At 48.5% G+C, this 13,720-nt stretch overlaps 3 protein-coding genes across 3 annotated transcripts; 2 read left to right on the top strand and 1 right to left on the bottom strand.

Moving 5' to 3' along the window:
- Positions 1 to 449: 449 nt before the first annotated feature.
- On the bottom strand, positions 450 to 8,773 carry I303_100003 (uncharacterized protein; the record flags this gene model as incomplete). The annotated part of the gene is made up of 4 exons (XM_018403380.1): positions 450 to 3,327; positions 3,387 to 3,878; positions 4,018 to 6,916; positions 6,964 to 8,773. 4 exons carry the CDS (start codon positions 8,771 to 8,773, stop codon positions 450 to 452), a joined length of 8,079 nt encoding a protein of 2,692 aa, XP_018266034.1.
- An 806-nt stretch (positions 8,774 to 9,579) lies between these two features.
- On the top strand, positions 9,580 to 10,719 carry I303_100002 (uncharacterized protein; the record flags this gene model as incomplete). The annotated part of the gene is made up of 1 exon (XM_018403379.1): positions 9,580 to 10,719. The coding sequence occupies one exon, from the start codon at positions 9,580 to 9,582 to the stop codon at positions 10,717 to 10,719; it is 1,140 nt and encodes a 379-aa protein (XP_018266033.1).
- A 717-nt stretch (positions 10,720 to 11,436) lies between these two features.
- Positions 11,437 to 12,165, top strand: I303_100001 (uncharacterized protein; the record flags this gene model as incomplete). Its single annotated transcript, XM_018403378.1, has 1 exon — positions 11,437 to 12,165. One exon carries the CDS (start codon positions 11,437 to 11,439, stop codon positions 12,163 to 12,165), a length of 729 nt encoding a protein of 242 aa, XP_018266032.1.
- Between the last annotated feature and the right edge of the window lie 1,555 nt (positions 12,166 to 13,720).

Here is a 13,720-nt window from a genome sequence, read left to right as displayed (position 1 = left end):
ATAGGCCTCCAAGCAGTCTCCTGTGTTCATACCGGGACGCGCGGCGCTAGCGGCCGTATCCCATGCAATTCACGATACTGCTGGCTCACGGCTAAACTGGTCTGAAGTCGTCGGTCCATTCGCAGAGACATCTTTCGTCGCTGTCTGCGGCTAGCTCATGAACGATCATGGAATCTCCTTGATCGCATGGGGTATATACGTATATTTGATGTGCCTTATCGAACTTTTCTTGACATTTACTTTTTGTACGGACAATATTCTTTCTGATTGACTGATTCACACGGACATTCCATTAATACTCTATGTCCCCCTCCCGATATTCTGCTTGCCTTCTGGCCTCAGACGCCTTCTCAAATATCAAACAAGAAGTACAATGTAAGCATGCACTTTTCGGAATTCGCAAAATACCAGATCGCGTTTACTCTACACTTCCATGTCTGCAGGATGAACTAAGCCAGACCCATGTACTCTGCCAATAACTCCACCACATCCGCTATCACTTCGTCCGACTGCATCAGTAGAGGATAGGTATCCGGTAAGACTTCTCTAAGCTTTGTGGCTATTCCACTCTTGTCTGCACAGCCGGAAACTTGCGGGGCCAAAGCCTGTATGAGTTGCCAGTTCGAGTCCACGTTCAATTTATTCAGTTGACTCGCTAATTGAGCTTCTGGATCGTCTTTACCAGGTGTACCAAGTACCCTCGAGACGAAGGTCACTCTATGGGATATTCGCCAACATTTTGATTTCGCACCTTTCGTCTTCGTGGCTCGCAACAGACTAGCTTCGGGAGTGTCCCCTTCTGGGCCTTGACCTAATAACCATAATGGATCGATCACTTGATTGAACAAGATGTCCCAATAATCTTGATCAGGCTCCTGGAAGAAAGTCATCCATCTGTAGGCGTCGACGGCACCCTGCTTCTGTTTTATCACTTCCACCCCAGGCTCCTTCACTCTCAGGTCCATTCCTGGACTAGCTTCAATGTGCACCATGAAATGATCTTCCGAAGATTTCTCTTTGTGAGAGTTCAAAGTGAAATGTAAAGATTCACCTAAATGCCACTGGTTGCTGACCTCAACACCGGAGATGGCGATCTCCGCGTTGATACCACCTCCGAGAGTAGATTTACCGATCGTTGAACCTCCATATTCACTCTGCATATGGTTTATTGTCTCGTAGCTCTCGCTATAGAAACCGCCACTTGCTGTCCAGACGTACGTGTTGCAGACTGATCTTGCAGTTGATTCCGGCCAAAGCTCGCTTCCACTTTTCTTCGCTGGGAGATCTTTTTCCTTCATGCCGCGTTGTACCATCCTTTGTAGTGTCAGCGCTTCTGCTGCAGATATCACTTCCTTGTATGCTGTGTATTCTGCTTCTCTCGCTTCGCGAAGCTTTCTTATCTTGTCTTGTAGAGCATAAGCCTCTTTAGGATTGAAATATGATACTCCTAATCCCTGTTTCCGCCTTGCTTCACCGTCGTCCTTGAAGTCAGGATCAGCATTCCCACCATAATTACCGTCCAGACAGCCCTGCTTGAGATACCGCTTGTTGATAGGGAAGGTGACCAGGTTGACATCCGCTGGTGTAAGGAGATTTGGTTTGACAGAATAAGCAATTAAGGGCCATTTCCCGCCTTGTACCTTAAGTCTCAACGCATAGACATCGGCTGTCCGACTTTCTACCAATGCTATCCCATTATTCGTCACCATATAGTTGTCGACACCATCCCACTGACCGGTTTGCTCCACTTTGAGCTCAGTCGTTTTCATGTCTGTTCGAATCAAAGTCTCGGAATTGAAGGTTGAATTGTTGAAGTCCGCCGCGGTCTTCAAATTGCCATGGACTTTACCCGAGGCTACCTCGGTCTCTAACCCTAGACCTGCCATCATGGTCCACTTGGCTCCAACGCTCAGATCGTCCGTCTCTGCAACCTCTTTCCCGGATTCAGAACGAGAGTTGTAACTATAAGTGGTTCTACCCATATCCGTGAACCTGACGACAGAATGAGGCTGGTGCTCCCTTGATCTTGACCAAAAGTTTTCCAGCGGGAACGGAGGGGGACCTTCTATAAAACCTTTTATTTCCGCGTCTGTTTGACGCTGTGCGACCCAATTTTGCACAATTGTCCCAATTTTGTGACCGGTCCATAAATGCCATGATCCATCACCCGATGAGATGTGGCTGTAAGCTCTTTTGTAAACACCAGAACCGTCATTTTCGATCTCTCCGTATTCAGCAATGCTACACGAGCTGTTATCTGCTTTATATTGATTGGGCATCCGGTCGAATGAGCCGTTCAGGAAGGGATCAGCATAACAAGGTGCGGCAGTACCTATGGGTGTGTCTGACGGATCATAAGGTGAGATGTCTAGCTCGAGGGTCCATGGCGAGTGTTGTGCGACGACCAAATGATTGCTGGATAAACTCTTGTCTTCGATCAACCGCGTCGATCTGTTGAATCTACCATTTCCTACCAGCTCTTGAGATAAGTCAACGGTTAGATCTTGAAGTGTTCTGGATGGTGGCGCCATATCGAAGTAAGCTATCAAGGAAGTATCAACATCCGGTAAAGCATAAAATAAGGAATCGTTGATCGACTCTTCGGTCCGTTGAATGTTCCATAACCTGACTTCAGCCAGTTTACCTTGAAAGGTTTCGTTGAGACCGAGGCGGGCGCCATCTTTCTTCTTATATCCTCCCAGAACAAGCTGCCGGTTCAGGGGAACCACTCCTTGATCCCATGCAACACCGATGTCGCCAATGGCTGATTTGACTCCATTCACGTACACGGATACCGACTGTTCCTGTACGTTTCGACTGACACTCCACTTGGGCTTTCTATCCCCTCTCATGTAAGCCGGATGATTACCACAGAGATCTAGCAGCTCGTCGCCATCACCGGTGGAGAAATCCAAACGAAGTAACATGGATTTGTCAGGTGTGGTAGTGTTGAATTGGTTTTCAGGCAGGACATCACCGTTGTATATCCTAATTTCAGATATTTGTCCAGTCCAGCCGCCCAGATCCTCAACTGCATCGCTCTTCTGAGAATCCTTGATTAAAGGATTGGGCAACCATGATGCTCCCCCGATACTCAATGGCTCATTGTTGTCGGCCACTGTACCAGCCTCTTCGAAGCTAAACTTCTCTTGCCACTTCTGTCCAGCGTCTCTTCCATATTCACACTCAAACAATGTTATCGTGACGTCTTGGGTCGTCTTGACTCGAGGTGGATCCCCAGACGTCTTCACATTATACTTCCTTTGAATGGTCAATCGGGTTGCGACTCCAGATCGTACGGATTGTTGACTTTCGGCCATGAAAACCCTGCATTGGTTCGACATGAGCCGACGAGATCTATTGATTACGAGGCTTGTCACACTTACTTCCCAGCATCATTAACCCAATGAAAGCGGATGTGGCCATTTTTGACGACTGAAATCTGATAAGGATTCGGCCGCACACCTGATGGTTGATCGTTGTTCCTCAAAGCCTCCTGACCCTTGGTGACCAGTATAGAATTCCTGTTGACGTCATCTAGAACGAAAGCAATCGCAATTGAGCCATCGGAGATTGTCGCACCCCTGTCGCTTTCGAGGTATGATGACAGTCGGAAACTTGGATTTTTCTTTTCGGTATACAGGTTGTCGAAATCCAATCCATATGTGACAGCAGTAGTCACGGCTAGATGGTTCCAATCGTAACACAGCAGGTTGCCTGCGGGATCCCTGTGGGTTGCAGGTAGTGTGAAAGGTTTGCCATTGATTTGCCCACAGATCTGCCACTTGTCCCTTGCCGCCCAGTGAGGATCGTTGATACTTTGCTGAATGGCAGCGACTCTGCCTCCATACGGCGGATTGTATATGTTTCTGCGGAACCTACAGGACTCACATGTCATTAGCTGAATCCTGAAGGAACATAGTTCACTGCTAAAAGGCTGGGGCTAATGAGCATATCGTCTGATTGGACACTTGCCTCGAAATGTCGGAGATTCCATTTGCACTAGCTTGAATATACAACAATGCGTCCTCCTCTAGGTATTCAAATGGTCTCAATAGGTCTCGTCTCAGATCCTCCCGACTCTTGGGTATTGACCAGACTCCAACATCCGCTAACCAAGTGGTAATATTTGCTGGACCGAAACCAGTGTCTCCCACATTAAATACTCGCGGCGCAGTTGAGATGCCAAATCCAGAGCCCAATTTGGCATCTTTTGGTATCAAGAAACCTCCTCGCGAATCCCCATCGATGTACAGCTCGTTCCATCCTTCAGATAGATTGTAGACCAAAGAGACATGGTACCAGGTGTCATACGTCAAACTTGGTCGTTCTTCGGTGGCAAATAGGAATCGGCAGCTATCTGGAAGCATGTCGTTTGATTGGAATGGTGAGTACCGGACTTCCCAATAATCCCTAGCAATTTCCAAAGCAATTCCAGCAATGTCGAATCTTGCCGAAGCAGCCGATCTATCGAATTTCACAGCGAAAGATAGGGTGAACGCATTGTATGTAGCAGAATCTGTAAGATCGAAAGGATCAATCCTGATGCCCTGTTTCGGTTCTTCCATCGGCACTCTGAAATGATAATGATTCTTATTCAACAACCCAGTCTCGGGTTGTATTCCGACCACGATTGACCTTGTTACCGGTTTCATGTTCGATCTTGGTCTCTGTGCTTCATCGCTGTAAGTTAACAGCACTGACCTGTGGGAGGCAGCAGAGTCAGGAGACCTCAAGTCGGTCATCGTTGCGAATTCCCGCCTATTCGGTCTAAACCATAATTCTAATGATAAACCTTCACCCAGAGTAGGCAATGGCAAACCAGCCGATCTCGACTCCTTCAGGAGTGCGGCATAGCATGCTTTTTCAGCACCGTCGAACTCAAGAGAGCCAGCCGTTCTTGCCGCCCTCAATCCCGGTCGTTTACCTTTCAAGACGGCCGGATCCAAAGTCTGAGGATAGATCTTGTTTCCATAAGTCATAGGCAAAAAGGAAGCGATCAGAGATCCAGCGGACAGGTTGGCATTTGGCTTTTGATCACACACCGCCAAAGCATAGTCGTATATGAGTGTCGTGACCATCGATCCAATCGCTGGTCCTGGTATCGCTTTCACAACACCTGCTTCAACAGGAGGAGGCGGATGACTTTTGATTGTTACTTCTATTTCCTTGGATCCGATCGGCGTAAATCTGTTGACCATGAACGAAAATCCTCCGACAACAACAGCGCTGCCGGGTACCAAGCTTCCAAGTGTTCCTGTGGGGATTTGCATCCTCATTGAATATGGGATCTCCTTCGCCTCATCCGCTGCAGTCACAACGATGGTCGGGACGGGAGGATGGTGGCACCCGATTCGTCCAATGTCGCTCGGAGATCTTGAAGCAGTACCATTGATGACAGCAGACAATCTTGCTACATCTTTGGGCACACCCGTCCACGTTTCTGTCAACGGTCCACCGCGTTCACCGTCTACCGTCGCGGTGAGTACGATATCTACTGTTGTGCTGCTTGCGCCATAGCTAGGATCTACCTGTACACTGAGCGAAGTGATGGCATTACTTCTCGGTATCACTGCCAGACTATTGTCCGGATTCTCATCGGTGGCAGGTGTTTTGGGCGGCGCGATTCCAGTTTGGTTCCCATGAAGATATAACAAGGTTCGTGAGGTCCCTGCATCGTACTCGTAAGCGCTCAACGTCTTGTGTAGCCCGCGTGCCAATAGTGAGATTGTTCCTGTTGCACTTTCATGTAATCCAGGATTACCAGTGACGGAACAGATCTCAGCGTCCAAAACTGCCCCATATATCTTCAGGCCTCTGCCGTCCATGCTGAGTAATGAGGGTTCAACGTTGTCATTCGATGGCGAAGCTTGTAGCAGATCGATACGCCTTCTTAACCGGAATATATCGTTCCAAATGCTGGTTTTCTTCTCTGCCATTTTTGATCTATACTCTTCCAGTAATTCTGTCCTTCTCGCTTCGTATGTAGTGATCAACTTGATGTATCTTGACAGCATGAGCTTGGATTTCCTATAATATTGTGGGTCTTTTCCGGCTCGTATCCAGTAATCTCTGGCGGAATCACGATCTAATTTCAGAACTGTCAACTTCTGCTGATACTCGTCGATGATGATTTTGGATGCCAGAGCAGCGTCTTCACGTGTTTTGATTAGATCGCTTTTGGACTTCAAGAGTTGCAATCGCCACTCTGACGATCTGAGTATACTGTCCTCGATCTCACCCTCACCTACGTTGGCCGACGATAGGATTGTCCTTCGAATGGCTTTATACTGTCTATGAAGATCCTCGAGCTTGTGTGTTTGTTGGTTTGCAGCTTCTTCGCTTCGCTTCTCCGTCACGTTTCCATTCGATGGAGTCGCGCTTGATGTCGTGAGGGTGTCTTTGTTGAAGGTGGCGGTGAGCCCAGTCTTCTTACTTTCATAGGTCTCATCCAACTCTATAAGATGCCTTTTTGCTTGCGCGACATTGTCTGGTAGGCCTGCTTCTAGTGAAGCCGAAGATAATGGTAACAATCCGACGGGAGCTGCAATAATGCCGTCATTGGAGATGTCAAAATCCAAGAAGGCCAAAGAGGCGCTTTCTTCCAGTCGATCCTCATCTTTGGGACTGAGAGGGGCAATTTCGGAAGGGGTAACGCCAAAGGCCAATAGGACGTGTGCGTGCGTCTTTTGTGGATGCATGTTTTTGGCGCCATCATCGGATACTTTGATCGGATCTTCCTGCTCAAAATATAGCGTTGCAGAAGGGGCGCCGACAATCTGATAATCGGATTTAAACCTGAAAACATATCGACTAATTCCAATGCGACTCGTCAGAGCTGCAGTAGATTTGATCCAACACTGATCCAAAGTAACGTCTGAAAGGTCGGTTTTGAGTTGCAAAGACTGCGACAATCCTACATCGGGAAACACGAGAATCAGCGAACTCGGAGCAGAGACAAACGAGTAGATAATCCTTTACCTGCACTGTCAAAACACGTTGTGCCCTCTGATTCATCCAATCTCCATAAACCTTTCAGATCCGGATCATTTCCGGGCAGTCTGCTATTCATCGAAGCCAACATGCTTTCTTTGCTTCGAGCTGAGCCCCATAGTCGGATCTCGTCTAAAGCTCCAGCGAAATACGTTGCGCTATCGTCGGCACCAATTTTCCCGATATATTTCAAAGCACCACCACTAGCATTTTGGAGGGTGATTTCGCATACACCGTTGACGTATAGCTCCGCAGTTCTGGTGGCTCTGTGGTAAACCAATGCGACATGCGACCACACAGCTCTCTCGTCCGTCGCTAATCCGGTAGCAATCGGTTTAGAGGCTAATGTTGTTTCTCCCTCAAGGGTCAGACCAATATTGATTTGGCTGCGATTGACTCCGATTCGCTCCAGAGTCACGCCAATCGCATGGTCGCCTTCCAAATTGAACAAAGGCTGAACGTCGGCGGGCGACAGATCTGCCTCAGCCGCCGCTACATTAGAAGAGACACTCTCTTTTGTTGAAGGAGTTCCGAAATCGAAAACAAGACTGTTCGATGGTGCATTCGATACGATGTTACTCTTCGCAGACATGGGAGTCTTTGATTGGGGATCTCTGGGTAATATCCAGGCTTCCAAGGTGAAACCGTCGCGAAAGACATGCATATCGTTGAGGTCTATGCCTTTCTCGTTCGAGGTCCGCAAATATGTCTGGGATAATTGCCCATCTAAGAATAACGCGCTTTGAGCTTCACTAATCTTTGAGCTTGAAGCCATGGGTGTCAACGGATGGTTGCATCGATAACCACTTGTGTTGATCGCCGAGCATGCTCCCGGAGCCAGCGCAAAAGTTGGCTCCTTGTTGATGTGTTCTGTGTACACCGTGCAGTAGTAGCTTGATTTGCCCCTTGTTCGTGGACGCCCATCATCGGAGGAGTCGAAGCTGTAATACTCCAATAATCTGGTCTTCTCTGAGATGCAGAAGAAGTTCCACCGATAGACATCGTTGACTCTGGTGGGTGTTCGGATTACAGTGAACCCTTGGGATGAAATCCCACTGATCTGATTGATACAGCAGGTGCTTTCGAAGAATGGCTGGCCATCCATGTCCCACGCGCTCAAATTGTCTTTCGCATTTAACGGTTTGAACGATCTTGAGCGTTGATATCGCACTTCGATCTTGTTGATCAGGGTGGTACCAGCCAGGACAAACCTGTCCATGAGAATATTGCTGTCCACAATCCCCCTCTCATGGTTGATATCACCGATTTGGGGCACCAGTTTGTCATCTGATTTTCTAGATTGTCGGAATATATAGATATATGTCGAATCGGAGATTAATCCGAAATCCGCCTGCCCATCTTCCCCAACGACTGACAACCTAGCAGTCGAGCTATAGCATGGATCTACAAGTGCTGGATCGATGTTGTCTCCCTCTAGTAGTTTGTTCTCCGAATTACACTTCGGTAAAGGGTATATGCCTTCCAATTGAGCGTCGAGATAGACTAAATCTGACGGAAATCGGATCGGTCGACACTGGCTCATCCATGCCTGTGAATCCTGGCTACTGTTGTTGATACTTGACGAGCTGGAACTACCTTCAAGATCCAGTATGTTATACCAATATTGTCCGGTAGCATCCAACGCGACTCCGACGACTTTGCCCTGATGTGAGACTATCTTCGAGGCTACAAACTTGTTGACCTGCTCATTGCGGAGTCTTGCGCTCTTCCCGTCCGCTTGAAAGACTCGTCTAGCTGATGGTTCGGCGGTGGTCACCATTGCGGTCCTAGCGGATGGGCGTTATGGGTCATACAGCGATATCAAGCTATCTATTCAAAATAAGATATGATAATGGTAAGATCTCTCGAGCTTAGCAGCCATGGAAGAGCTATGTGGTGTGACTTGCGCTGAATCACTTTATCCGCCTATGTCACCGTGTCTCCGCAGCTAGTCCAATCTAAATGCCCGACCCCGCTTGACTTGCAAGGTACGGATTCCGTGACACAACCTCACAGTTGATCTCGGACCTGGCATCGGAATTCAATTGGCACGAAGCCGTGTTGATTCTGATCTGATCGCGGATTCGTGCTGATGTCGTGAAGTTCAGGTACAACAATTTTTTCGACCCTGCGACGCTTTAGGCACATATGCCGCATAGCTCGTGCCTGGACTCCGTACCCGAATAGATGATCTGGTTATCGCTCCTCGGTACGTCTGTGGTACGAGGGAATGCGCCAGGATGTCCGCTAGTGGAGGAAGTTCTCGGCAGGCTCTCCGTGAAACGTCTCGCTGCATCATCATATAAATTCCTTCAAGATAGAGTTTCCTTGTTTTGCAAGACGCGGGGAGCCGTGGGTACTTGGCGCAAGTAAAGTCAGGCACAATGTCTTTGAATCACGTCCATATCAAAATATGTGTCTCTCAAGTATGCGATGAAGAGTGACAAACGCAACGTCACGTTACGTGGTAAAAAGAAATTAGCTTTCACCGGCAACTCACCGGATCGGAACCGAATGCTGCCTTTCACGCAGGGGCTTCGCGAACACGTTCCAGCTCGATGCTATCTGTATTTCCACACTCGCAACATGAATACTACTTCACCTCCTTCCGCTGCTCGTTGTTCTCTCTACATCATTGCAGCACAAAGACGAACTCGACATCACCTCTCAACGCTGCGCTCTACAATGTATCGTGATCGAACCAGAAATCGAGGCAACAGAAAGCCACCCAAGCCGAATTTCGAGACCAATGATGAACCATTAAGCAGCGCCGAGTCCGAAGCCGCATCGGAGCCAGCAGCCGCGGATGAGGGAGAAGAAGCAGGAAGAAGTGGAGAAGGAGGTGGCATCGAGCCTGCAGAAGATCGAAGAACACCTACGGATAATGCTAGACCTAATAGACGGCCCGGTGGTCCTGTGATTGGCAATCGAGGACGAGCAGAAGAAGGAGAATCTGAGCAACCAGGTCCCGAAGTAGTCGTGGACCCCTTGGAACAGGAGCTCGCGGACAAGGACGATCTCGATGGAGCAATCTTGAAGGACCCACAATTCAACGCACTGAAGAACGATTTCAAGATATTCCTCGGCAACGGCCCGAATGAAAAACAAAGAGCCAAACTCAAAGCCTCCATCGATAGGCTGGTCAAGATCAAATCTCTCTATGGTAAAAATTTCACTGTTCCCTCGAACCGTAGGGACGTAGAAGCTCTGTTTGATGGGAGCAAAGCTGCAAATGCCAAATTGGACAAAGAATTGCCTGGCTCACCTGACCACTTTTCTACCGACGACGAGACTCTAGCTTTCAAAAGATATGTAGCTGTGGCCACGGGGTACGATCTTAACGACGAAACTCAAAGATCGGCAGCTCTGAAGGCAGTCCGAGGTAAAATACCAAATTACCTGAACCTTATGAGAGATTATAGCAATGCTGGGTCGGGTTGGCCGAAGAGGAGGACGTTCACGAGAAAGAAAGATGTTCTAGATCCAAATTCAAGCTACCAGGTCAATGAAGTGACCGGTGAACCTACAGCGATGTTACGCGCCCAAATGTGTCAGGCTGTGTTCAACAAAACGCTTCTAAAAGCCAACAAACTCAAAGAGCAAGAACGTTTTATGGCTAAGGAAACTCTGAATGCCGTCCTCGATTGGAAAGACTTCCCACCGGCCGAGGGAGAACACGCGCTACACGCACCACACGAAGCTTGGGTCGACGATAACTATCAATAAGCATTTCGTGCTAAGTGCAATTGCGGAGATAGAGGTAGGCATATAGACGGACGAAGGGCAATCACTCATGGATGCGGGGGAAATATTCGAGAACGATTCTCCACGGAAACCAATCGGGCGGCGGATCGCGCGGGTATAGTTGAGTGTCTTTCAGTATCGATGCAGTATGAATGGAACAGCGTGACAATGCATATTGAAATTACGGCAATGCAAGTGGCTTTTTTTCCCTTACGGCAAGATACCGGACAGTGCCTTGCTTGTATAACGTTGAGACAAGGACATCGGTTCCTGACAGCATTCCCCGTTATTCACAGACACAAGCGTTTCTTCAAGTTACTTTCCAAGGTGATTCATTTGAGTAACTCAACGGGTGGTAGTAGTCGCGTCGGCAGATAGACACTCTTCTCTGCTTACCGGTGCAGAGTTCGGGGAAGCAGCGATTATCTTGAAATGTCTGAATTCGGTCATGCAATGACTGCTTTGACTCGTTAATCTCAATCCACCGGTTTCCTAATGACCTCGTACGAAAGCGCCCTCAGCACCGCTACCAGCGACGATCCTATTGGGGATTGTCGTTTCCTCAGCGGTAATAGTGATCAGAATAATTGGTTCTACCCCGGTCAGGCTTGGAACGATGGTGTCGCGGGTCTAAACCACCTTGACTTTGTACATTTTCTCCCGTGATCCAGTCTGTGTCTTTCCCACGCGTTGGTCGTCATGCTGATTGTTGCCCTTTGCTTGTCGCAGGAACGCAATGCCGATGTCAGCGTCTACGCTTGGAGCAAACCGAAAAGTCAAGGTGGAGACGGCACTTGTGGGATGACCACCGGTGGTCCGAGTCGTTTGTTCAAGATGGGAGCGACATGGTTAGAAGTACCTCGTACCGATCCAAGGTTCAGATTCGGTACTTGGACTCGTCGTCCGGATAAACTCGACAATATTAGAGTCCGTTTTGATCGACCTTTCGTGGAACAGTCTGTCTCGGTGGTCGCATTTTTTAGAGGGTTCAAGATGGTTAAAGGAAACGATGAACACAGCCGGCCTGTTTGGAGAGGCGAAGTGACGGTGAAGAACGTGGATTCAACAGGTTTTGAAATGGCGATATCCTCCGCACAAGGTGACTTCAACTTGGAAGTTGAAGTCGATTGGGTCGCACATATGACCGTTGATCCGACCGTCAAAAGTGGTTATATGACTATCGATCACTCGGATCAACCCAAATTCCCCCAAACTACTCGCTGCAACTTCAATAACGGCGAAATGGCCGCCAACCCGGATTACATATTTCAAGCTTGGTCCAAGATAGATGTTTCAGCAGAACGGAATATGAGGTTGATCCACTCAGCTTCGGAAATTAGCAAATCTGGTTTCACTTGGAAGACGGAAAGCTGGGACGATACGCTATGTTGGTCAGCCAGGGGTGCTTGGATCGCTTTGATGAAATGAAAAGTCGTTGTAAGCAGCTCGCATACTTGATCAGCGACTTCCTCAGTTGACTGGAACTCGGAGCTTACACTACAAACGAACTCCTTTCATTGTAAATCTTCCTCTTTATTACAAGCTTGCTGCAGTTCTATAAATCATTCCGCGTTCATACCTTCGATGGGCATACACAGAAGAATGCGACAATGTGCGTAGATGATTCTCACAGTACATGATCATGCGTTTGTTTGCCGCGATCAGCTCCTGTAAGGAACAAAGACAGTAGCGGCCTCGTTCTGCTGTATTCGCCGGGATCATCCTCCGTCTGTACATGACTACGACGGATTCACCTGTCACCTCAGACTACAAGGGATTGCTGGTGACGAAGCATTGTCCACACGCGACACTGTGACTCATTGGCGCGACTGCAAACAAGACAGTGGGGGTATATAGCCCGCTTTGCGCCTGTGGTCACTTGCGCTCACCGAGGACATAGCAGTCGGCTCGCAATCGAAGGAGTTCCGACTCGCTCTCCACATAGCCCTTATCGGAAGGGGACGAGCCTGGCGGTTTCCCTCGTTATAAGCACCGGTATACGGTACGCTGCAATGGACGGCTTCAATGTCGGAGGATCGACGACACAGACAGCCAAGGCATTGACAAGAATCTGTTTGACCCTTTCACGCTGTCGCAGGCATTCGTGATACTCACGGCAGCAAGCAGACCACGATCCTATCATGCTGAGGTGTCGGTTCACTGCATTGGGTACTCGGTCCTCATGCGCATGTCTCGGCTGCATGCTCCATTGGCCCACGCCAAAGTAAGAGTGCAGCAAACGCATGTCCATCGTCCACTTGCACGGTGTCATGTCGGCCACCTCCATTACAACCCTAACGTTACGTAAACAGAAGGATGTCAAGGATTTGTAGCATCTCTCGTCGATTTCTTTGAAGTCTCGATCTATATCGTTCCGATGTTGAACCACTTCGTTGATTCAACATCTACATCTATATCCCGAACATTACTAGATAGTCATATTCCTTTTACTTATATATATGGTTGCGACGCGTCGCGACTGTCTTCTCGTCTCCCTATGAATCTTCTATTGTTGTCTCTCAATATCTAGCTTTAGCTACGGTGTCATCTAGCACTTCAGTCCTCTCCTAGAAGCTACAACGCCTATTGTCCCTTCTAGAGTCTATTGCGCTGAGTGATCTCTACATCTCTTACTCTCAACGATTTCGACGTTCACCGTCGATATCGTCCGTCCGTCCATCTATCTCGTCCTTTGGTTGTACGATTAGGTCATTTCGACTGAAGTCTACCTTGACCACCGTGACAGTATAGAAGATTCATCTTACCTTTTCTACAACCCTATCTTGCCGTCCCCGTCATGTCTAACCCTCATCCCAATCCCCTTAGGGGGTTAGGGGGTTAGGGGTTAGGGGTTAGGGGTTAGGGGTTAGGGGTTAGGGGTTAGGGGTTAGGGGTTAGGGGTTAGGGGTTAGGGGTTAGGGGTTAGGGGTTAGGGGTTAGGGGTTAGGGGTTGGGGGTTAGGGGTTGGGGGTTAGGGGTTGGG

This window comes from Kwoniella dejecticola, chromosome 1, assembly GCF_000512565.2.
Source record: "Kwoniella dejecticola CBS 10117 chromosome 1, complete sequence".
Taxonomy (NCBI): Eukaryota; Fungi; Basidiomycota; class Tremellomycetes; order Tremellales; family Cryptococcaceae; genus Kwoniella; species Kwoniella dejecticola.
The sequence above is the reverse complement of the archived record's forward strand: the minus strand, read 5'-3'. Positions and strand labels throughout refer to the sequence as shown.